The sequence below is a fragment of the Salmo trutta genome, chromosome 15 (assembly GCF_901001165.1).
Source record: "Salmo trutta chromosome 15, fSalTru1.1, whole genome shotgun sequence".
Classification (NCBI taxonomy): Eukaryota; Metazoa; Chordata; class Actinopteri; order Salmoniformes; family Salmonidae; genus Salmo; species Salmo trutta.
In genome coordinates, this window is record NC_042971.1 from 55,872,086 (window position 1) to 55,897,724 (window position 25,639).

A 25,639-nucleotide genomic window follows, 5' to 3' on the forward strand; every position below is an offset into this window, starting at 1 on the left:
ATGAGTCACTTGATATCACATTTTTGTGCTGCCTCACTGCACTCTATTTAAATGTGTTGCAGGCAGCTGAAATGTAGGTGTCTGTTTGATGCCCATGTGAATGGCGCGTGATAGCTCCGCCTGCAACCTGAATAGTAAGAAACGGACATGATTCATTTAGCGATCAAGACCTGTGAGATCATTTCATTCAAACGTAAGGAATTACCAGACTGGATCAGTTATTAGGCTTTGCTTGAAAAAAAAATGTACAGTGAAATTATAGCTAAACCCTGATGATCGAAACAGTGGCGGTTCAAGACCATTTCAACTGGGGGGGCCAAGCTGGGGCCAGTTGTTCTGTTAGAGGGGCCAGTTACATTAGACGTTATTGTTGTCATATCGTTTTCTTCACTGCATTGCAGGCAAAAGACCATGTTCATAATCATCATCGTTGCCACTGTCTAATAACGGATGTAAAAACGAACGATAGCAAAAATGAGTTATGTAAAAATTATTTCATACTCCACATTTAGGGGGGCCACAAGGGGGTCCAAAATTGTTGTCACAGGGGCACTGCCCCCCCCCCCCCCCCCTAGAACCGCTAGTGGATCGAAACAGCTTTGGTAAAATCTTAAACTCTTGGTGCTCATTTTCATCGCCTTCATTGCGGTGATGTCCATGACAGTGACAGATTTACCGCCAAAATTCCAGATGCGCGCTGGTCTCTATTGTTATGCTTGATGCTGCAGGGCTGTGTTCCACTGCCTATGTTGTCTTTTTCATAGCTAAACAAAGCATCTACTGATTCACCCTCAATATATAATTTGATTATTGGATTAAAAAGCCTATATATTTGGCGTGAGAATGAGATGTCATGTCTATTTATTTTGTGTCAAATTTGCAATAGATCCTCTTGCAGAATGAAACATGTACGTTTAGTTTAATCTTTTTCTAATCAGCGATAATAAATTAACAATAATAATCAAATAAGCAACTCATTTAATAATAACAATATTTTGACATTAGGTTGAGGCCTAATAATAAATGTTTGTCTCGTTTGAAATCTTATGTCTATTTAGTCTCACAAACTCCAAGAATGCAATAGAATAAATTTATAACATGAATAATTAAACCTTAACTATTTATGGTGCATAATTGTGTTTTTAATTATGCAAAATGAAAAACAATGATTCGATGAAGTGCTATGTTTCTCAAGACTATCCACTTTTAAATAAGTTTACAACAAAGATTTAATTAAATCATTTCCAGACAGAAATATATATATATATTTATAATGGATTACTTATCTTGTGATCAAGGGTCATACATGTATTTCATTCATATTTGTTTATGTTTGGGTGTGATTTGATATCAACTTTGTACAATACTACAAAGTGTATATACAGCCTAACTTATTTATATATATATATATATATATATATATATATATATATATATATATTACTTATATATTGTGAAATTCTAAAAGAATAGGTCTAAATAATACAAAGAAACACCTAAATTAAAAAGCCGTGAACCTAAACCAACATTATCCAGTGTCAGACTTACCTTCATTTTTAAATTGGTTATTTCTCACTAACAAAAATTGCCAATTGAAAAAAAAACAATCCATCGTAGCAGTGCTGTCAGAAAGTTCGTGTATATGAGCGGTATAGCCTATACCTTTGCATGATACAACAAGTTTACCCTCCCCCTCCAAACAAGGGGCGCAACTAAACTTTCACTTCAGATGAGTTGCGCTTGGAGAGACGGTACCCTGCCTTGCTCTAGTTGTCTCGCGTTCTCGCAGATCTGGCGCAAACCTGCCAACCCATCCACTTCCTGTAGACAGCAAGTCCATCCCTAACGGAGGAAAACAAAGAGGAAGGAATCATTTTACTAAGTGTTCTAAATAACGCGTTCTGAAGAGCAATCTCCACTTGCCCGTCCGTCCGGGCTAGAATAACGTCTTATGCTTTATATCGCGTGTGTGCTGGGAGGCCGTTGCGTCGATCGTTGTGTAGAAGGAAAACACGCTGTGGGTGCAAAATAGAAGTGTATTAACCCCGAAGATCTATGGCACGGATGATACCATTGACGCTCAACTTTTTTGCATGAAAGTGAAATCAGTTCAAGCGCTGAGCTTGGGAAGCGAACGCAACCTACGTTAAACTATATCAGAATACCAAGTGCTTTCATGTATTGGAAAAATGAGGTCTTGGCCCCTCTACCAGAGGGAGATCAGTTTTTATCCGAAGGAATTCCCGCAAAACAGGTAATGTGACGAAAACTAGGCTATACAATGATACTCTGTGTAAATATATATGGTAATAAAACGCATTAGAAGATGCGCGATTGCTTTCTGGTTAACCACACATTGTTCGTTGATATTGTATAGACTACACTGGGATCTTACTGCTAATCTTCTGTCTGCTGTCATCATGTTGCTTTCTTAACTGCAACTGTTTTTGTGTCTTAAAGTGGTGTCAAGAATCACTGGTTGTGTAGAAAGATCAGCTGCGCCAGGAATAGGCACGCGCGTCTATTATGAATAGTGTGATTTGCAGTCCACCCTCTCCAACATGCCAATTCGCCAGAGAAGAATTAGATTTTAATTACTGCCATTACAAATCAAATTTGCAATTATTTGGGTGGCCCGTTGCCTTTTCTGATTGACAGTTGAAATTGACACTTCGGGGTCCCTCTTGTCATGAGCATTTCAAGCTATTTGTAATTGCAGGTCGTTTTTTTTCGTTTCTCTGGATTGCGAGGAAAATACGATTACTTTAAGAGACATGGGTTAAGTGAAATAGCTTCATTAAAACTGGGGCTTTTGTTGCAGGGCCCAAAATAGCCTACAACAGTTCAAATCGGGATTATTGTCTGGACGCTTTATATAGCTGCAGGGCTGCAATGTCTCTCAGTGATTTCATGGCTGGAGATGGAAGGAACTTTAGCCGCGAGTTGACGTCTTTCTTGCTGTTAAACCTTGTCTTGTAGGTCATTTCTCCGGGAATGCAGCAGAGTGCACCGGGTGCCTCGCGCTGTGTGGAAGCCGAACACGAACGCGTCATGGTAAGAAGTTATTCCTGATTTTCAATTTCTGCAATTCTGTTATTATTATGGCATCTGGAGCAAAGCGTTTTATTGCCGTGCGCAAATTGTCACGTTATTATTGCTTATTGTCCAATTGCCTGTAAAGTATTATATAAACCATAAAGCATGTGGCCTATGTCAGTTTTTGGTGACCCTGATAGCAAGCCTCAAGATGCTTAGGCTAAACATGTCTCGGGTCATGAAGGCAGCCTATAGGCTGGAATATTTTAAATGTGATGGTCCAGATGTGTTTACAACCTATCCATGTCCTTATTATTGTGTTGTTTATCGTGCAGTCTCACTCTGACGGAGAATCCCACCGATCGAACATGGAGAGAGAGGACACGCGCTCCTCCCCGAGTCCCCCCTCTACTCCGTCTATCTGCTCGCCTACCTCCACCGCCTCCTCGGTGCTGTCCACCCGGAAGAACGTCTGCGCGAGCTGCGGTTTGGAGATCCTGGACAGATATCTTCTCAAGGTGGGAGTGCGCGTGTTTTTGCCTATGCGAGAGTGTGTGCAAATGTAAACAGATTAAAAACCCTTTTAGCGGTTTTTTTGGTTTTCACAACTTTCAAATATGTTTGATGTATTTGGCACAAGCGATAGTCTACATCCATGTTGGCCACATTATCTTCCGTAGGACAATGTTTAAATATTAATATGAATATTTAAAAAAAAGCATACTCCAAAATATGATAAGCAAAAATAATGAGGGTTTTGTGAAGAACCAGTTTGGACATACAATGATATTCTAATAGGAGAGGAGTCTAGATCTATGGACCAGTATTTCACATCAAGACCTCCCAGCCTCGCGTGCTTCCAAGTCAAAACAACTGCCTGGGTGTGTTTTGCAGAGATGCAGGAAGTGTGTTACTAAACTACGAAGATCATTTAGTCCCCTATCTGTCTCAATTTGTCTATATATGGAAACGAGGCATGTGGAAATGATCTTATCAGGAATCGACGGGATTAAATGCATCAACCATATTAATCTTGAAATAGGTTATTTTCTAGGATATTTATCTTTCAATTATATAAACATGTCTGCTTGCTTCTCTAAAAAAAAATACTCAGAAAACGTAAAGCAAAATGATATTTGATGCATGTGATTTTGGTCGTAATATTAGCCTGTAGCTGATCATAAAGGTAAACAGACCAAATGGTCCACTCTCCACCAAAGCTCGCTGTAACTTGATTGTCTGTTAAATCATCTATTCTAGACCTAGTGCTCCAAGGTCATACTCCTTTATTTTGAACACTGCCCATTTTCTTACACGGAGAACGAAGTATAGAATCATTTTTGAATAACATAGTGCTGATATTTAACTTAACTTAGTACAGGGACAAACATCGGGAAAAAACACAATTATAAGATATTGTATTATTTATTACATCTGAATTATCCTTCAACAGAATATACGTTTTAGGAATTATTTTAACTTTAACGGCAATAGTAAAATCAAACAATAGTCAACCATTTCGCATAGTCTGCATGTAGCCTATGTGTGCACAATCTAGCTGAAGTCAAATGGCCGGTTGGCCTATGATATGTGGAATCAAATGTTACCGGACAGAGGGAAACATCAGAAAAATCATACTGTTTTTGAAGCACCACCAAAATACCAAATAAGATATGGATGTTTTTTACGGGAACAAAATTAATTCATTGCAAAGGGGAGAACAGCCTAAATTAATATATGTTATTTAACTCTTGTTTATTGTGTTATTATTGGCTACAATTGGATTCATTTTTTTTAATGCAAATCCATGGCATAATATTTGAGAAATATTATGAAACGGGTAGTTTGGATACTGGATAGATACCAACAGAATATTCATGTGTTATTGTTATTGTTATTATTACTATTGTTATAATTATAATTATTTCAGCGTTTTTTTTGTTTTTACCACTGTTTTGTTTTGCAGGTGAATAACTTGATCTGGCACGTGAGGTGTCTGCAGTGTTCTGTCTGCCGGACGTCGTTGCGTCAACACAACAGCTGTTACATCAAAAACAAAGAGATCTTCTGTAAAATGGATTATTTCAGGTAGGGTACGTTTTTGACTTTGTTTTCAAAATATTATTGAGGTTTGCGGCTGCCTGCCAAATGAACACCTGACTCCTTAACGTGTGGCCATGCACTCACGTGAGATGCGGGTTGTCTCATTGATGGGTCAGTGTTTAAAAAGGTATACAAAAGCTTGAGCACAATAGGGGTTGGAGTTAACTATGGCTAAGATTTACGAGTACCATTGTTGAGGCTACACCGTTGGCCTAAATATTGAGGTGTTACAAAATCATTTTGATTCTGATTATATAGGCTTAAAATATTGCAGGGGTGCAGTGAGATGAGTTTTGAAGGAATTATACATCGCTGGGATATAGAGGCCTACATGCATTCTCAAGATGAAAATTACATCAATGCAGACTACTTCTTTACCTTACAGTTTGGAATTTAAAATGTATTAAATCATACAATTTATAAAACAACAACAACAAAACAATTGCAAAATGCCTAATATTATTTTGAAGTAATAGACCTATCAAAAACAACACTGATGCCTCATCAATAATAATGATGGTAAGACACTATTATTAAACCACGACTTAATTTGTATAGGTTTACGCGTTTTAAATCAAGTGATTGTACGCCAATATATTATTATTTTTGATTGAACCTTTATTTAACTAGGCAAGTCAGTTAAGAACAAATTGATATTGTTTTGAATGTATAGCCCATGGATCGTCAGCTCAGCTAGTCTTTTGATTTAAAAAGGAAAGTGAGATCAACTGATTAATCTGATTGTAATATAGGATACGATCTGTTATTCGATTGTTACCTAATCTCTTGTCAGTGTCTTTGGGCCAATAAAGGCCAGTAAATAGATGAACATTATAACTCATAACATGTATGAGTTATGACCAAATAGAAATCCAGACAAATCAATGATTTTGTGAGATTGTCTAATTGTAACAAAAGACAATAAACTATTCACAGTAAATTATAATGATTCTAATTGCTGCAACCTGGAAGACTACCATTTATTTGTCTATTTTCTTATGTCAGTGGTTCCCAACCAGAGGTACTAGGACCCCTGGGGGTACTTGGTCTATCCACAGGCAGTACTTAGGCCTACTGGTAAAATGCACATGAGGAGGGTACTTCAGGGGTACAATCGGCAGAGCAAAATTCAGTTGGTGGTACAGTAACTGAAAGATGGGGAACCATTGTCTTATAGCATGCTGTCATACACCCGTTCTGCAGTTTCTACACACAATAACACCATTCATCATTGCTTTCAATGCTATTTGTTCAGTTTCATATTTTACCACATTAATTGACACACATACAATATGTAAAAACATCATTGTTTTCATTGCTTTAAATGCTGTGATATTTTTGATGATATGCTAAATTTGACCAGCTTCATTCATATAACACATTTTACATAATATTTACAAAGGTCTAATACATACATACATGCACTGCAGCATGAGAATAACAGTCCTCGGCTAAACCTAAGAAGTCAAGTCTCATGTTGTATGTATGATTGCAGAGTACTCAACACAGGGCATGAATGGAAGCTGCCAAGGTTTATTTTCAGCGTTAGTCTAATAATGTGAAGTGATGCGTCACAAGATGTTTCATCTAAGCTCCTCACAGAGTCTGGCTGTAGCACAGTGTAGCTATTGAGAATTGAACACCAACAAGACTTGTGTTGTGCCACAGCATGCAGGCATGTAGAGCAGCTATCAAATCAACATCAAGCCTTAAACTACAGAACTAACAGAAGTCAATGTCAACCGAGAATGTGTTATTGGAATTTTTTAACAGATTAACATCATGAAGAATACATCCAGGGATTGGAAACATGAGCTTACAGTGCATTCAGAAAGTATTCCGACCCCTTGTCTTTTTCCACATTTTGTTACATTACAGCCTTATTCTAAAATGGATGAAATAAAACATTTTCCTCATCAATCTACACACAATACCCCATAATGGCAAAGCAAAAACAGGCTTTTAGACATTTGAGCAAATGTATTAAAAATAAAAAACAGAAATACCTTATTTACATAAGTATTCAGACCCTTGGCTATGAGACTCAAAATTGAGCTCAGGTGCATCCTGTTTCCATTGATCATCCTTGAGATTTTCTACAACTTGATTGGAGTCCACCTGCGGTAAATTCAATTGATTGGACATGATTTGGAAAGGCACACTCTTGTCTATATAAGGTCCCACAGTTGACAGTGCATGTCAGAGCAAAAACCAAGCCATGAGGTCAAAGGAATTGTCCGTAGAGCTCTGAGACAGGATTGTGTCGAGACACAGATCTGGGGAAGGGTACTAAAACATTTCTGCAGCATTGAAGGTCCCCAAGAACACAGTGGCCTCCATCATTCTTAAATGGAAGAAGTTTGAAACCACCAAGACTCTTCCTAAAGCTGGCCGCCCGGCCAAACTGAGCAATCGGGGGAGAAGGGCCTTGGTCAGGGAGGTGACCAAGAACCAGATGGTCACTCTGACAGAGCTCCAGAGTTCCACTGATGGGAGAACCTTCCAGAAGGACAACCATCTCTGCAGCACTCCACCAATCAGGCCTTTATTGTAGAGTGGGCAGACAGAAGACACTCCTCAGTAAAAGGCACATCGATGGGGCTATAGTGGAGCAGGTTGAGAGCTTCAAGTTCCTTGGTGTCCACATCACCAACAAATTCATAATTATCCATAATTAATTACCTATGTGTTGAAATATTCACATTTACATATTTGTTCCGATTAATGACAACTTTTCCAGATACATTTTTGTTGTTGCTACCTTTATCTGGTAAAGTTGAATATTTTCAGAAAAACAACCATCTGTTGTAGGAAAAAGGAGTCCACCACTGAATACAATACTACTCACAGAACGTCTAGCATTTCTCCTTCATACTTAGTGGCCAATCACGTGACAGCCGGCTTCGTTTTATGGTGTTCAAAAAGGTATTCAAAAGCTTTAACAAAAAAGCAGTTGAAGAGAACTGTAGCCAAGTTTTTAAAATGATATTATTGTAAGAGATACGACCATCTGCTTTTGGAAAGAGTAGTCCAACACTGAACACAATGCAACCCATTTTCCTTGATAATTCCCCTTATTAACGCTGTAAACGGGTCCATTCTAGTTGGATTAATTTTCCTCCGGAATAATTCCACATCATACAGATACACTTTTCCTGGAGACTGATGCAAGAACTTTGTCCCAAATGGCACACTATTCCTTATATAGTGCACTACTTTAGACCAGAGCACTATTCCCTATGTAGTGCACTACTTTTGACCAGAGCACTATTCCCTATACAGTGCACACTATTCCTTATATAGTGCACTACTTTAGACCAGAGCACTATTCCTTATATAGTGCACTACTTTTGACCAGAGCCCTATTCCCTATATAGTGCACTACTTTTGACCAGAGCACTATAGGCCCTGGTCTAAAGTAGTGCACTATATAGAGGAATAGGGTTCCATTTGAGAGACAGCCACAGAGTATGGTGGCATGTTGGGAACATAACTAGAGGCAGAATGTGATTGGCTGGCTAATGTATTATTGTGGACATGGTGAAAGGACTTTAATGGTTCCTAGCCCGAGAGGGAGCCTGGTACTAATGTTGAGGCTAGGGATCAGTTTAGCCACAGTCAGTGGACACGTTGGCATATCAGTGTGTGTGTGAACAGTTTAGCCCGACAGGCAGAACCATAGTCAGGGGCACATTGGCATCTGCCTGCTCTGTTCCCATCCCTCAGAGGATGGCAACGGACCCTGCAGAAAAAGGTGTGTTTGTGTGTGTGTGCGTGCGTGCGTGCGTGCGTGTGTGTGTGTGCATGCATGCGTGCGTGCGTGCGTGTGTGTGTGTGTCAGGGAAAGGTGAAGGGAGTAGGCCTTGTTGGAGGTGTGTGTGTCCTGGGGTGGGGAGGTTTATGCTGTAAGGGTTCAGCAGCTCAGAGCGGTGAGTTGGGTCTGCCTGGTGTTTTGCTAATGGTAACCTTATACAGAGCCACTGGTCTGAGGTTTATAATCACCCGCAATTAAAGCCCCCAGCCTAGCCCCCAGCCTAGCGCCCAGCCTAGCGCCCAGCCTAGCGCCCAGCCTAGCGCCCAGCCTAGCGCCCAGCCTAGCCCCCAGCCTAGCGCCCAGCCTAGCCCCCAGCCTAGCGCCCAGCCTAGCGCCCAGCCTAGCGCCCAGCCTAGCGCCCAGCCTAGCGCCCAGCATAGCCCGGGTCAACATGTTTCTGAACGGGATTCCTGTCACACTCCACACACATGCATGCTCGCACATATACTGACACACACACACATGCACGCACGCACGCACACACTCCACAGACACTGACCCACACACCACACACATGCATGCTCGCACATATACTGACACACACACACACGCACGCACGCACACACACACTCCACAGACACTGACCCACACACCACACACGTGCGCGCACGCAAACACAGACACACACACACACTCACTATGTGTCTCTGGGCCTCCCGTTCAAACAGGCACTAAGGGAAAAATGTATGTGGTTCTGATCCACATCGGGTACTGTGTGTGTGTGTGTGCATGCATGCGTGCGTGTGCGCCATAGGAACCTGCTTATGTAGACCTTTGTTTATTTACTCTTGTCCAGCTGTCAATCATTGAGGTGTTGTTTGTGCTACACAATAATAATGTTCTACGTGACCCATGACATCATAAGGCCCCATTCCCCATGACATCATAAGGCCTCGTTCCCCATGACATCATAAGGCCTCGTTCCCCATGACATCATAAGGCCCCATTCCCCATTTAGCCTCAAACCTCTTCTATTCCCTACAGTGGGAGGATTATAAGAAATATGAAATTCTGGATTTTATATTGTGAAATGTGACATGGTTCAATGCCGTACAATACCAGTGAGGTATGTCATTGTTGTGGTTGTAATCTCGGCACCCAGAACCAAATCAGCTTTCACAAGAGACTATTGCGGTTGGGACCAAAAGCATCCCCGAATGTGGGGTTGGTTTGTGTACGAGGATCGTAGCCATTGATTGGTCAGGTGTATTCACAGTGGGTTGATTGAATCCCCTCAACCTTACTGGTTTGAACCAGCAACCAACCAACCTGCTATAGAAAAGATTGATGACTGGTGTGAGTTCTGAGAGGACCAGAGCAAACCAGACGCGAGAGCCTCATCCTTACATTCTGGCCCTGGACAGAAAAACAAGGAGATATTTATCGTTTGTGTCAGTCTCTCATCTGGCTCTGGACTGACAGCTTCTGTAATGGGGCGTAATAGCAGGAAATCAGTGTGGGTTTACTCTGCCTGGGGGGGGGGGGGGGTGGTTGGAGTGAGCAGGGGGTGGAGGGGGTACAGGACAGAGCACACGCTGTAGTACCTAAACCCTCTCTTTTAACCAGGCCCCGAAACAGAAAAACAGCCAGCCAGCCTGCAAGCCGTGAGCAGTTTGTGAGCCGCAGGCCACACAGGAAGTTGCAAAGCACCGCTAATCAGGGGCACCCTGGGATGCTGACATGGTAACCTGAGTGGCTGTCTGCGCTGCCGTGTTGCAGGGGAGGCAGCGGCGAGCGTGGGGGTTAGAGGCGACAGTGTGTGTGAGGGGCAAGCTGCCGTATGTATCCAACCCTCCTCATCAGCCCGCCCCGCTGCCCGCCCTCTTCCTGCCAGGCCCTGATGAGGTCTCCCTAGAAACCGAGAGGAGCAAGCCATGAGTGTTACCAGACCTGGTTAGAGGAACGAGAAACTAGCGATGTCAGATTGAATGGCAGGAGAAGTCTGGGAGGTAAGTGAACACAGTGAGACTTTCGATGTACTGATTCCATGGCAACAATGGTGTATGAAGTGATACACTAAAACAACACTTTTTCTATTTTAATTATGAAACAAAATTCTTGCCACCAACAGAATGTTATATATATGGGGCAAACAACAATTGCAGCTCTGCAGATTTTGCTGCGAAAAGACAGAATCATTAGATCATTTATTCTGGTATTTGATGTTCTGGCCCCATCAAAGATCATTACACAGGTGCACCTTGTGCTGAGGACAATAAAATCTGCAGTTTTGTCACACAACACAATTTCACAGATGTCTTAAGTTTTGAGGGAGCAGGCAATTGGTATGCTGACGGCAGGAATGTCTACCAGAGCTGTTGCCAGAGAATTTAATGTTAATTTCTCTACCATAAGCCGCCTCCAACTTTGTTTTAGAGAATTTGGCAGTATGTACAGCCGGCCTCACAACCGCAGAACACGTGTAACCACGCCAGCCCAGGACCAACACATCCGGCTTCTTCACCTGCGGGATCGTCTGTGACCAGCCACCCGGACAGCTGATGAAACTGTGGGTTTGCACAACCGTCAGAAACCGTCTCAAGGAAGGTCATCTGCGTGCTCGTCTTCCTCACCATGGACTTGACCTGACTCCAGTTCAGCGTTGTAATCGATTTCAGTGGGCAAATGCTCACCTTCGATGGCCACTGGTACACTGGAGAAGTGTGCTCTTCACGGATTAAACCCGGTTTCAATTGTACCGGGCAGATGGCAGACAGCGTGTATGGAGTCGTGTGGGCAGGCGGTTTGCTGATGTCAACGTTGTGAACAGAGTGCCCAATGCTGGCGGTGGGGTTATGGTATGGGCAGACATAAGATACGGACAATGGACATAATTGCATTTTATCGATGGCAATTTGAATGCACAGAGATACCGTGACGAGAACCTGAGGCCCATTGTAGTGCCATTCATCCGCTGCCATCACCTCATGTTTCGGCATGATAATGTGTAAAAGTATTGCTTCCGTCCCTCTCCTCGCCCCAACCTGGGCTCGAACTACGGACTCTCTGAACACATCAACAACTGCCTCCCACGAAGCATTGTTACCCATCACTCCACAAAAGAGCAAGGGATACAGCTACTTTAAGGTCTCAGAGCAAGTGATGTTGTAACGTGTGTCATGTGTGGAGGACCAAGACGCAACAGTATACTCATCTTCTCTTTTTAATATATAAGAAGGAGAAACAAAATAAACACGTATACAATTAACAGAAACGACACTAACAGTTCTGTCAGGTGACAAGCACAAAACAGAATACAACTACCCACAATCCACAATACAAACACACCCCTAATTATAGGACCTTCAGAGGCAACGATAGACAGCTGCCTCCAACTGAAGGCCCCAACACCAATTAACTAAACATAGAAATACAAATGACTAGACAGAACATAGAAATAAACTAACATAGAACAAAAACCAAAACCCTGGACTAATAAATCAAATACCCCTCTCTACATGGACACATACACACAACCACCATGAACCACATAAAACAAATACCCCCTGCCACGTCCTGACCAAACTAAACACTAACAAATAACACCTTTACAGGTCAGAACGTGACAGCTGTCACCGATTGAAACGCTATTAGCTAACTAGCTAGCCATTTCACACCAGTTACAAATGCACGGCCCCATGTTGCAAGGATCTGTACATAATTACTGGAGTCTGAAATTGTCCAAGTTCTTCCATTGCCTGCATGCTCACTAGACATGTCACCCATTGAGCATGTTTGGGATCCTCTGGCTCGACGTGTACCAGTTGTCCAGTTCCCGCCAATTTCCAGCAACTTCACACAGCCATTGAAGAGGAGTGGGACAACATTCCACAGGCCACAATCAACAGCCTGATCCACTCTATGTTAAGGAGATGTGTCGCGCTGCATGAGGGAAATGGTGGTCACACCAGATACTGACTGGTTTCCTGATCCACGTCCCTACCTATTTTTAAAGGTATCTGTGACCAACAGATGCATATCTGTATTCCCAGATCATGTGAAATCCATAGATTAGGACCTAATGAATTTATTTAAATAGACTGATATCCTTAAATTAACTGTAACTTAGTAAAATATTTGAAATTGTTGCATGTTGCGTTTATATTTTTGTTCAGTATGTGTGTGTATATATATATATATGGAGCAGAATCAGTGGAATATATATATATACATTCCACTGATTCTGCTCCAGTCATTACCACAAGCCTGTTCTCCCCAATTAAGGTGTCATCAACCTTCTGTGATTGAAATGTTCATTTTAGACTGGTCCTGGTGACTACAAACAGAGAGTGTTGTTGTAATGCATTGAAGAGTCTATTCTTTGTATCTGCTGAAGAAAAAACATGGACATTTAATAAGACTTTTTCCCATGCTCAATAATATGTTTATGTGAAATAATCTTGCAGATGAATATACCCTCTAATCATGCTCAACAGTATAGGCCTCTCAATAACCTAGCTACCTCCCTCCATGAAAAGCACAATCAAACATAGCTCTCTCAGGGACGATCTTCCCCAGATTACAGAATTCCCAGAGCATACCGAAATGTATCCACAAAACGTTTAGGGGTGAGACGAGGGCTGAGAGGATGGCTGGTTGGAGGGCTGAGAGGAGGGCTGAGACGAGGGCTGAGAGGAGGGCTGAGACGAGGGCTGGGAGGATGGCTGGTAGGAGGGCTGAGAGGAGGGCTGAGACGAGGGCTGAGAGAAGGGCTGAGAGGAGGGCTGAGAGAAGGGCTGAGAGGAGGGCTGAGAGGAGGGCTGAGAGGATGGCTGAGAGGAGGGCTGAGAGGAGGGCTGAGACGAGGGCTGAGAGGAGGGCTGAGAGGAGGGCTGAGAGGATGGCTGAGACGAGGGCTGAGAGGATGGCTGAGAGGATGGCTGAGAGGAGGGCTGAGAGAAGGGCTGAGAGAAGGGCTGAGAGGAGGGCTGGTAGGAGGGCTGGTAGGAGGGCTGAGAGGAGGGCTGAGACGAGGGCTGAGAGAAGGGCTGAGAGGAGGGCTGAGAGGAGGGCTGAGAGGAGGGCTGAGACGAGGGCTGAGAGAAGGGCTGAGAGAAGGGCTGAGAGGAGGGCTGGTAGGAGGGCTGAGAGGAGGGCTGAGACGAGGGCTGAGAGAAGGGCTGAGAGGAGGGCTGAGAGGAGGGCTGAGACGAGGGCTGAGAGGAGGGCTGAGAGAAGGGCTGAGAGGAGGGCTGAGAGGAGGGCTGAGAGGAGGGCTGAGAGGAGGGCTGAGAGGAGGGCTGGGACCTTCTGAAGAAGATTTTCCTCCTGAAGGTAATACGGACTGGAGGATTGACATAAACTACCGTTCAAAAGTTTGGGGTCACTTAGAAATGTCCTTGTTTTTGAAAGAAAAGCAAATGTTTTGTCCATTAAAATAACATCAAATTGATCAGAAATACAGTGTAGACATTGTTAATGTTGGTAAATGACTATTGTAGCTGGAAACAGCTGATTTTTTTATGGAATTTTTATGGAATATCTACATAGGCGTACAGAGGCCAATAATCAGCAACCATCACTCTTGTGTTCCAATGGCACGTTGTGTTAGCTAATCCAAGTTTATCATTTTAAAAGGCTAATTGATCATTAGAGTGATGGTTGCTGATAATGGGCCTCTGTACGCCTATATAGATAATACCATTAAAAATCAACCGTTTCCAGCTACAATAGTCATTTACAACATTAACAATGTCTACACTGTATTTCTGATGCTATTTTATTGGACAAAAAAATGTGCTTTTCTTTCAAAAACAAGGACATTTCTAAGTGACCCCAAATTTTGGAACGGTAGTGTAAACAGTATAAACACCAGGTTTTTGGTACAAAGGAATAATTAAATACAAAGCTGGTGTAGAAGAAGAAAGACGATGATATGCACACACACACACACACACACACACACACACACTCCTCTGTGTTGTGTCATAGAGTCTGAGACAGACACGCTGTCATGTTAGATTACAGTTTTGTTCCTCTGTCCTCTACTCAACACACTGTATTGTCATCAAAGAGGGCCATAGATAGTCCGTTTAAAGTACCCAATACACTTTGGAATGGTTTCACAGAGGCTTTTGAAAGCATGCTGTGTGTATTTGTGCTTAATGAGTTGTATCCACTTTAGTTGTGTCCATTATCAGCAATATCTGTAAACTGGAGATGCATGAGCTACAGAGTACCAAGCATTTTAAGTGATCAGGGAAGGGAGGTGTGTGTGTGTGTGTGTGTGTGTGTGTGCGTGCGTGCGTGCGTGTGTGTGTGCACGCTACTATAGCTTATTCATTTAGGTTTGTCAGAGTTGAACACCATTCTTTCCCTGGGAAAAGGCTGAGACATCTTGAAAGCCAGCCAGGCAGGTCTGTAGAGTCAGTCTCAGACCCTCTCTTAACCTCGTCATGTAATTTCTTAGTGGACAAAGCCCAGACTACTTCTCTCTCTGCACTGGAGCCAGTAGAGCTTGGAAGCCAAGCTCATTACAACTAATTCAGCTCCATGGTATCATCCTGTAACTGGGATAGGTTGAATTCCAAATAGCACCCTATTCCCTATATAGTAAACTACTTTTAACCAGGGGGGCCATTTGGGACACAACCGTAAGCACCTAGAAAAAAAGGTGCCATCTAGAACCTAAAAGGTCTCTTCAGGTGTCCCTATAGGAGAAGCCTTTGAAGAACCCTTTTTGGTTGCAGGTAGAACCCTTTTGGTTCTAGGTAAAACTCTTTTGGATTCCTTTCTACAGAGGGTTCAACATTGAACCAAAAGGGTTCTACCTGGATTCAAAAAGGGTTCTCCTATGGGGACAGCCGAAGAACACTTTTGGGAGATGCTGCCTGCTGCGAAATCAGTCTGCTGCTGCCTGCCTGGTTGGCTATGATTGATGATTGGTCATTACTACAGCCCTTCTCTGTCTGTCTGCCAATTCAAATAAACTAATGACTGATCTCTCAATACACTCTTTTATTGTTTATTGTACTTTAGATTGTCATATGTGCCCATTTTTACATTGTAAAGAAAGGAAATTCATATGAGCACCACAATACATACTTCACCCATGCTCTACCAAGGTTTTCCAGCACACAGCTTTGACCTACTACAGTAGCTATGTTGGTCTATTGTACTTGTACTTTTAGGCAGGTTGCTTAGGATTCAAACCTTCTCAAACACCCTAATTCATACTCTTCATAGGGATAATGGACTTTACAGTGTCCTGCTATTAAAATAATAGTGATTTCATGTATGTTTTCATGGAAAACAAGGACATTTCTAAGTGACCCCAAACTTTTGAACAGTAGTATATGTGTGGGGTCACTTAGAAATGTCCTTGTTTTCCATGAAAACATACATGAAATCAGTTGCAAAATGAATAGGAAATATAGTCAAGACATTGACAAGTTTATAAATAAGGATTTTTAATTTAAATAATAATTGTGTCCTTCGAACTTTGCTTTCGTCAAAGAATCCTCCATTTGCAGCAATTACAGCCTTGCAGACCTTTGGCATTCTAGTTGTCAATTTGTTGAGGTAATCTGATAAGATTTCACCCCATGCTTCCTGAAGCATCTCCCTCAAGTTGGATTAGCTTGATGGGCACTTCTTACGTACCATACAGTCACAACAGCTCAATAGGGTGCTGGCCACTCCATTATAGACAGAATACCAGCTGACTGCTTCTTCCCTAAATAGTTCTTGCATAGTTTGGAGCTGTGCTTTGGGTCATTGTCCTGTTGTAGGAGGAAATTGGCTCCAATTAAGCGCTGTCCACAGGGTATGGCATGGCATTGCAAATTGGAGTGATAGCCTTCCTTCTTCAAGATCCCTTTTAGCCTGTACAAATCTCCCACTTTACCATCACCAAAGCACTCCCAGACCATCACATTGCCTCCACCATGCTTGACAGTTGGCGTCAAGCACTCCTCCAGAATCTTTTATTTTTTTCTGCATCTCATCCGAACACCTCAAACTTAGAATAGTCTGTCCTTTTTTCCAATCTTCCTGTGCCCATTTTGAGCCTGTAATCGAACCCACGAATGTTGATGCTCCAGATACTCAACTAGTCTAAAGAAGGCCAGTTTTATTGCTTCTTCAATCAGAACAACAGTTTTCAGCTGTGCTAACATAATTGCAAAGGGGTTTCCAGCTACAATAGTCATTTACAGCATTAACAATGTCTACACTGTATTTCTGTTCAATTTGATGTTATTTTAATGGACAAAAAATGTGCTTTTCTTTCAAAATCAAGGACATTTCTAAGTGACCCCAAACTTTTGAATGGTAGTGTATATATCATTAGTCTGTATGTATTTTTTTTTTAGATAAAAGCCTATTGTAAATATGTATTTATTGCAAAAATAAATAACTTTTAAGCTGCATATTCATTTGCCAGGTAATGAACTGTCCATTGTTCAGAACAGCAATCGATAAAACAGAACCATGCTTGAAAAAACAAGTGGTTCTGAGCTTATGTCAATATTAACGTTACAGGAATCAGGAATGAAAACAAGCTCTATATGAGTGGCTGTGTCGAACACAACCCCTCTTGTTGTTATGTTGGGTATCTATTGACCCCCAAAAATATTTCGAAAATATATTTATTTTTAAATTAGATGTATTGTTAATGTAAAGGTTTAAGGAAATACAGGCAGGCAACACATTACTACAAGACAAAACAGCTCACTCAATCAAGCCTGATGTGCATCCATTTAAATGCATGGATTTCACTAGTTCAATTCACCTATAAGCGTTGTCATATTCTGTACATAAAGTTGACATATTTAATAACTTCTGACTGCACTTTGACTGTTTTTTCTGTAGGTTTTTTGTCCTTAGCAGAGTATTAATGCCACAGCCCTTCTCTCTCTCTCTCTCTCTCTCTCTCTCTCTCTCTCTCTCTCTCTCTCTCTCTCTCTCTCTCTCTCTCTCTCTCTCTCTCTCTCTCTCTCTCTCTCTCTCTCTCTCTCTCTCTCTCTCTCTCTCTCTCTCTCTCTCTCTCTCACACACAGTAGGTTTGGTACAAAGTGTGACCGGTGTGGACGCCAGATATATGCCAGCGACTGGGTGCGTCGGGCCAAGGGCAACACCTACCACTTGGCGTGCTTCGCCTGCTTCTCCTGCAAGAGGCAGCTGTCCACGGGGGAGGAGTTTGGCCTGGTGGAGGAGAAGGTGCTCTGCAGGATCCACTACGACACCATGGTGGAGAACCTCAAACGGGCTGCCGAGAATGGTGATTGGGCGCTCTTTTACCTAGTCGTGTATATATATATATATATATATACACACACACACTGAGTGTACAAAACATTGGGAACACCTCCCTAATATTGAGTTGCACCCCCTTTTGTCCTCAGAACAGCCTCAATTCATCAGCATAGACTCTACATGGTGTTGAAAGCATTCCACAGGGATGCTGGTCCAAGTTGACTCCAATGCTTCCCACAGTTGTGTCAAGTTGACAGGATGTTCTTTGGGTGGTGATACACACAGGGAACTGTTGAGAGTGAAAACCCAGCAGCGTTGCAGTTCTTGAATGGCACCTACTACCATACCCCGTTCAAAGGCACTTAAATCTGTTGTCTTGCCCATTCACCCTCTGAATGGCACACATACACAATCCATGTCTCAGTGTTCTCAAGGCTTAAAAATCCTCCTTTAACCTGTCTCCTCCCTTTCATCCACAATGATTGAAGTGCATTTAGCAAGTGCCATCAATAAGGGATCATAGCTTTCACCTGGATTCACCTGGTCAGTCTGTCATGTTCTTAATGTTTTTGATACTCAGTGCATTCAGAAAGTATTCAGATCCCTTCCCTTTCCCACATGCTGTTACATTACAGCCTTATTCTGAAATGGATTAAATGTTTTTTTCCCCCTCATCAATCTACACACAATACCCCATAATGGCAAAGTGAAAACAGGTTTTCAGAAATGTTTGCAAATGTTTAAAAACAGAAATACCTTATTTACATAAGTATTCAGACTCTTTGCTATGAGACTCGAAATTGTGCTCAGGTGCATCTTGTTTCCATTGATCATCCTTGAGATGTTTCTGCAACTTGATCGGAGTCCACCTGTGGTAAATTCAATTGATTTGACATGATTTGGAAAGGCACACACCTGTAAGGCCCTACAGTTGACAGTGCATGTCAAAGCAAAAACCAAGCCATGAGGTCGAAGGAATTGTCTGTAGAGCTCCGAGACAGGATTGTGTCGAGGCACAGATCTGGGGAATGGTACCAAAATATTTCTGCAGCATTGAGGGTCCCCAAGAACACAGTGGCCACCATCATTCTTAAATGGAAGAAGTTTGGAACCACCAAGACTCTTCCTAGAGCTGGCAACCAAAAACCCAATGGTCACTCTGACAGAGCTCCAGAGTTTCTCTGTGGAGATGGGAGAACCTTTCAGAAGGACAACCATCTCCGCAGCACTCCACCAATCAGGTCTTTTTGGTAGAGTGGCCAGACAGAAGCCACTCCTCAGTAAAAGGCACATGACAGCCCGCTTGGAGTTTGCCAAAAGGCACCTAAAGGACTCTCAGGCCACGAGAAACAAGATTCTCTGGTCTGAAGAAACCGAGATTGAACTCTTTGGCCTGAATGCCAAGCGTTACATCCGGCGGAAACCTGGCACCATCCCTAAGGTGAAGCATGGAGGTTGCAGCATCATGCTGTGGGAATGTTTTTCAGCAGCAGGGACTGGGAGACTTGTCAGAATCAAGGGAAAGATTAATGGACAAAGTACAGAGAGACCCTTGATGAAAACCTGCTCCAGAGCGCTCAGGAACTCAGACTAAGGTTCACGTTCCAACAGGACAACAACCCTAAGCACACAGCCAAGACAACACAGGACTGGCTTCGGGGACAAGTCTCTGACTGTCCTTGAGAGGCCCAGCCAGAGCCCGTACTTGAACCCAATCGAACATCTCTGGTGAGACCTGAAAATAGCTGTGCAGCAACGCTCCCCATCCAACCTGTCAGAGCTTGAGAAGATATGCAGAGAAGAATGGGAAACTCCCCAAATACAGGTGTGTCCCAAGAAGACTTGAGGCTGTAATCGCTGCCAAAGGTGCTTCAACAACTTACTGAGTAAAGGGTCTGAATACTTATGTAAATGTAATATTTATTTTCTTTATATATTTGCAAAAATGTCTAAAACCTGTTTTTGCTTTGTCATTATAGGGTATTGTGTGTAGATTGATGATGGGGGGAAAAAACTATGAATAAATGTTACAATAAGGCTGTAATGTAACAAAATGTGGAAAAAGTCAAGAGGTCTGAATATTTTCCGAATGCACTGTATATATGTGTATAGAGATACAGTGAGGGAAAAAAGTATTTGATCCCCTGCTGATTTTGTACAGTTGCCCACTGACAAAGAAATGATCAGTCTATAATTTTAATGGTAGGTTTATTTGAACAGTGAGAGACAGAATAACAACAACAAAAAAATCCAGAAAAACGCATGTCAAAAATGTTATAAATTGATTTGCATTTTAATGAGGGAAATAAGTATTTGACCCCTCTGCAAAACATGACTTAGTACTTGGTGGCAAAACCCTTGTTGGCAATCACAGAGGTCAGACGTTTCTTGTGGTTGGCCACCAGGTTTGCACACATCTCAGGAGGGATTTTGTCCCACTCCTCTTTGCAGATCTTCTCCAAGTCATTAAGGTTTCGAGGCTGACGTTTGGCAACTCGAACCTTAAGCTCCCTCCACAGATTTTCTATGGGATTAAGGTCTGGAGACTGGCTAGGCCACTCCAGGACCCTAATGTGCTTCTTCTTGTGCCACTCCTTTGTTGCCTTGGCCGTGTGTTTTGGGTCATTGTCATGCTGGAATACCCATCCACGACCCCTTTTCAGTGCCCTGGCTGAGGGAAGGAGGTTCTCACCCAAGATTTGACGGTACATGGCCCCGTCCATCGTCCCTTTGATGCTGTGAAGTTGTCCTGTTTCCTTAGCAGAAAAACACCCCCAAAGCATAATGTTTCCACCTCCATGTTTGATGGTGGGTATGGTGTTCTTGGGGTCATAGGCAGCATTCCTCCTCCTCCAAACACGGCGAGTTGAGTTAATGCCAAGAGCTCCATTTTGGTCTCATCTGACCACAACACTTTCACCCAGTTGTGCTCTGAATCATTCAGATGTTCATTGGCAAACTTCAGACGGGCATGTATATGTGCTTTCTTGAGCAGGGGGACCTTGCGGGCGCTGCAGGATTTCAGTCCTTCACGGCGTAGTGTGTTACCAATTGTTTTCTTGGTGACTATGGTCCCAGCTGCCTTGAGCCTCATCATAGACAAGATCCACCCGTGTAGTTCTGGGCTGATTCCTCACCGTTCTCATGATCATTGCAACTCCACGTGGTGAGATCTTGCATGGAGCCCCAGGCCGAGGGAGATTGACAGTTCTTTTGTGTTTCTTCCATTTGCGAATAATCGCACCAACTGTTGTCACCTTCTCACCAAGCTGCTTGGCGATGGTCTTGTAGCCCATTCCAGCCTTGTGTAGGTCTACAATCTTGTCCCTGACATCCTTGGAGAGCTGTTTGGTCTTGGCCATGGTGGAGAGTTTGGAATCTGATTGATTGATTGCTTCTGTGGACAGGTTCTTTTGTACAGGTAACAAACTGAGATTAGGAGCACTCCCTTTAAGAGTGTGTCATTAAAACTAGTTTTTCAACCACTCCACAAATTTCTTGTTAACAAACTATCCTGAAACTAAACTAAGTTGGTTAGGACATCTACATTGTGCATAACACAAGTAATTTTTCCAACAATTTTTTACAGACAGATTATTTCACTTACAATTCACTGTATCACAATTCCAGTGGGTCAGAAGATTACATACACTAAGCTGACTGTGCCTTTAAACAGCTTGGAAAATTCCAGAAAATGATGTCATGGCTTTAGAAGTTTCTGATAGGGTAATTGACATCATTTGAGTCAATTTTAGGTGTACCTGTGGATGTATTTCAAGGCCTACCTTCAAACTCAGTGCCTCTTTGCTTGACATCATGGGAAAATCAAAAGAAATCAGCCAAGACCTCAGAAAAAAAATTGTAGACCTCCACAAATCTGGTTCATCCTTGGGAGCAATTTCCAAACACCTGAAGGTACCACGTTCATCTATTAAACAATAGTACTCAAGTATAAACTCCATGGGATCACGCAGTCGTCATTCCGCTCAGGAAGGAGACGCGTTCTGTCTCCTAGAGATCAATGTACTTTGGTGCGAAAAGTGCAACTCAAGCATAGAACAACAGCAAAGGACCTTGTGAAGATGCTGGAGGAAACAGGTACAAAAGTATCTATATCCACTGTAAAATTAGTCCTATATCGACATAACCTGAAAGGCCGCTAAGCAAGGAAGATGCCACTGCTCCAAAACCGCCATAAAAAAGCCAGACTACGGTTTCCAACTGTACATGGAGACAAAGATCGTACTTTTTGGAGAAATGTCCTCTGGTCTGATGAAACAAAAATAGAACTGTTTGGACATAATGACCATTGTTATGTTTGGAGGAAAAAGGGGGAGGCTTGCAAGCCGAAGAACACCATCCCAACCATGAAGCACTGGGGTGGCAGCATCATGTTGTGGGGGTTCTTTGCTGCAGGAGGGACTGGTACACTTCACAAAATAGATGGCATCATGAGGTAGGAAAATTATGTGGATATATTGAAGCAACATCTCAAGACATCAGTCAGGATATTAAAGCTTGGTCGCAAATGGGTCTTCCAATTGGACAATGACCCCAAGCATTTTGTTGTGACAAAATGGCTTAAGGACAACAAAGTCAAGGTTTTGGAGTGGCCATCACAAAGCCCTTACCTCCATCCTATAGAAAATGTGTGGGCAGAACAAGCGTGTGCGAGCAAGGAGGCCTTCAAACCTGACTCAGTTACACCAGCTCTGTCAGGAGGAATGGGCCAAAATTCACCCAACTTATTGTGGGAAGCTTGTGGAAGGCTACCTGAAACATTTGATCCAAGTTAAACAATTTAAAGGCAATGCTACCAAATACTAATTGAGTGTATGTAAACTTCTGACCTACTGGGAATGTGATGAAAGAAATAAAAGCTGAAATAAATCATTCTCTCTACTATTATTCTGACATTTCACATTCTTAAAATAAAGTGGTGATCCTAACTGACCTAAGACAGGGAATATTTACTAGGATTAAATGTCAGGAATTGTGAAAAACTGAGTTTAAATGTATTTGGCTAAGGTGTATGTAAACTTCCGACTTCAACTGTATGTCGTTTTATAACACTCTATATAACCCTGTTAACACTGGTTTTAAATATGGCTTTTGCCTCATGTCCCTTTCTGTTGGTCTCTTTCTTTCTATGTTTCATCCTCTCATTCTCCCCCTCTCTGTGCCGTGGTGTTTCAGGTAGTGGCATCACTCTGGAGGGGGCAGTGCCGTCAGAGCAGGACAGCCAACCCAAGCCTGCCAAGAGAGCACGCACCTCCTTCACTGCTGAGCAGCTGCAGGTTAGTCACAGAGAGGGACTCTCATGTCCCTGTCTCTTCATTTCTCTTTCTAATAATAAGTCAATAGTGAATGATCATGACTCCACAAAGTGATTTCACTATCTTATTAACTTTCTAATGGTCGTTGTTGGTTACATTGTCAGATGTGTTTTGGTGACTCATTCATTCCAATGGGCTCGCTGTCGTTTATCTCTGCAGTAATATGAAAAATGGAAGCTGATACTTAACAATTAGCTAATATAGAATAAAAATAACTGAGACTGAGGTCATACATTTCTAAAACTCTGTTATAATTCCCAGGTGATGCAGACTCAGTTTTCACAGGACAACAACCCTGATGCACAGACCCTACAGAAATTGGCGGACATGACGGGTCTAAGCAGGAGAGTCATACAGGTGACTGTCTGTTTACTCCGTCTCAAAGCAATGCTAGCGATTGCACTGTAAAGCAACTGTGAGTTGCTTTGGATAACAGCGTATGCTAGATGGCATAGTTAATGCATGACTAATGGTCCTAAAACATTGAGAATATAGCTGCAGACACATCACGGCTGGTAACATTGCATTTTCATAGGTTTGGTTTCAAAACTGCAGAGCAAGACACAAAAAGCATACCCCCCAGCACAGCGGACCCCCACAAGGCCATCCCCAGTCCCGGATGCCCCCCTCGCTGCCTGACGACCTGCATTACTCCCCCTTTGGAAGTTCTGAGAGGGCGCGCATGGTGGCCCTGCACGGATACATCGACAGTGAGTGTTACATAGGTTAGTCTGTCTACTACATCATCACAAAGCCCTCATCTTCTGGCTGTCTTTTCAGTCCGTTCATCCTTACGTCTCCTCTGTTAGAAAATAAAATGATAATGATGAAGACATAAAGAGAGATACAGAGGAGGGATTTGGACAGCCGAATAACCCTTTTGGAACCCTTTCTTCTAAGACTTTAACTATTGACCGTGTTTCGCTGTGTCAATAGTTCAAGTCCAAGTTTTCTTTTTATTTGCCATTTGTAATGAACACATTGGAAATCTCACTCGAGCGCTAACAATAAAACAAATACTGTGCTTAAGTATGTCCCTCTACTGCTCCTCCATCTTGATATTTTAAGTATGTCCCTCTACTGCCCCCCCATCTTGATATTTTAAGTGTGTCCCTCTACTGCTCCTCCATCTTGATATTTTAAGTGTGTCCCTCTACTGCTCCTCCATCTTGATATTTTAAGTATGTCCCTCTACTGCCCCTCCATCTTGATATTTTAAGTGTGTACCTCTACTGCCCCTCCATCTTGATATTTTAAGTGTGTCCCTCTACTGCTCCTCCATCTTGATATTTTAAGTGTGTCCCTCTACTGCTCCTCCATCTTGATATTTTAAGTGTGTCCCTCTACTGCTCCTCCATCTTGATATTTTAAGTATGTCCCTCTACTGCTCCTCCATCTTGATATTTTAAGTATGTCCCTCTACTGCTCCTCCATCTTGATATTTTAAGTGTGTCCCTCTCTTCTATTCCACCAGGCCACCCGTTCTCTGTTCTAGCGACACAGAACCTGAACCCCCATCAAGCAATGTCGCTGTCCCAGCTACCCCTCAGCCGCTAACTAACGGATGCTGCCGCCACACCCCTGACCTCTGACCCATGAACCCTGACCTCCCATCAGCAACCTCCATTCGCCGACTCCACCCGAGAGGTCAAACATGATGACTTACGGAGAGGATCAAGATTCAAGATGCCTGAGAGACCGAGGCAGAGAGAGACCGAGACAGAGAGACAGACAGACAGAGAGACAGAGAGAGAGAGAGACAGACAGAAAGACAGACAGACAGAAAGACAGACAGAGAGAGAGAGAGAGAACTCTTTTTCTATGAACAGGATCATGATTATATATCCCACCTATTGTTGTCATGGAGGACATGAGCCCTTCCTTTTTCTAACTGGGACTTATTCACTGTCAAGACACATTAAACTCGACTATGAGCTCTCTGTGCGTGCAGAAATGGACTGAAAGGACTCTTCTCTCCATCCTCTGAAGGGAGTGATGGGACCAGGCTAACAGGAATACAGCCTCATGTGTGCTGTCAGATTTACTCACGAGGAGAAAAAAACAGCAAGGGTTTGGGCTTGTGGGCTGGGCAAGGGACACTGAGGTAAGAAACCTCTCCTTTCGCTCTGTGATGATACCATGAAGGAATGCAAAA

At 42.7% G+C, this 25,639-nt stretch overlaps 1 protein-coding gene across 1 annotated transcript; it reads left to right on the plus strand.

Moving 5' to 3' along the window:
• The first annotated feature begins 1,678 nt into the window (after positions 1-1,678).
• LOC115149395 (LIM/homeobox protein Lhx6-like) lies at positions 1,679-25,222 on the plus strand. Its single transcript, XM_029692221.1, has 9 exons — positions 1,679-2,254; positions 2,980-3,054; positions 3,372-3,554; positions 5,003-5,124; positions 17,953-18,173; positions 23,345-23,445; positions 23,746-23,841; positions 24,020-24,209; positions 24,959-25,222. Exons 1-9 carry the CDS (start codon positions 2,177-2,179, stop codon positions 25,039-25,041), a joined length of 1,149 nt encoding a protein of 382 aa, XP_029548081.1. The 5' UTR covers positions 1,679-2,176; the 3' UTR covers positions 25,042-25,222.
• The last annotated feature ends 417 nt before the right edge of the window (positions 25,223-25,639 follow it).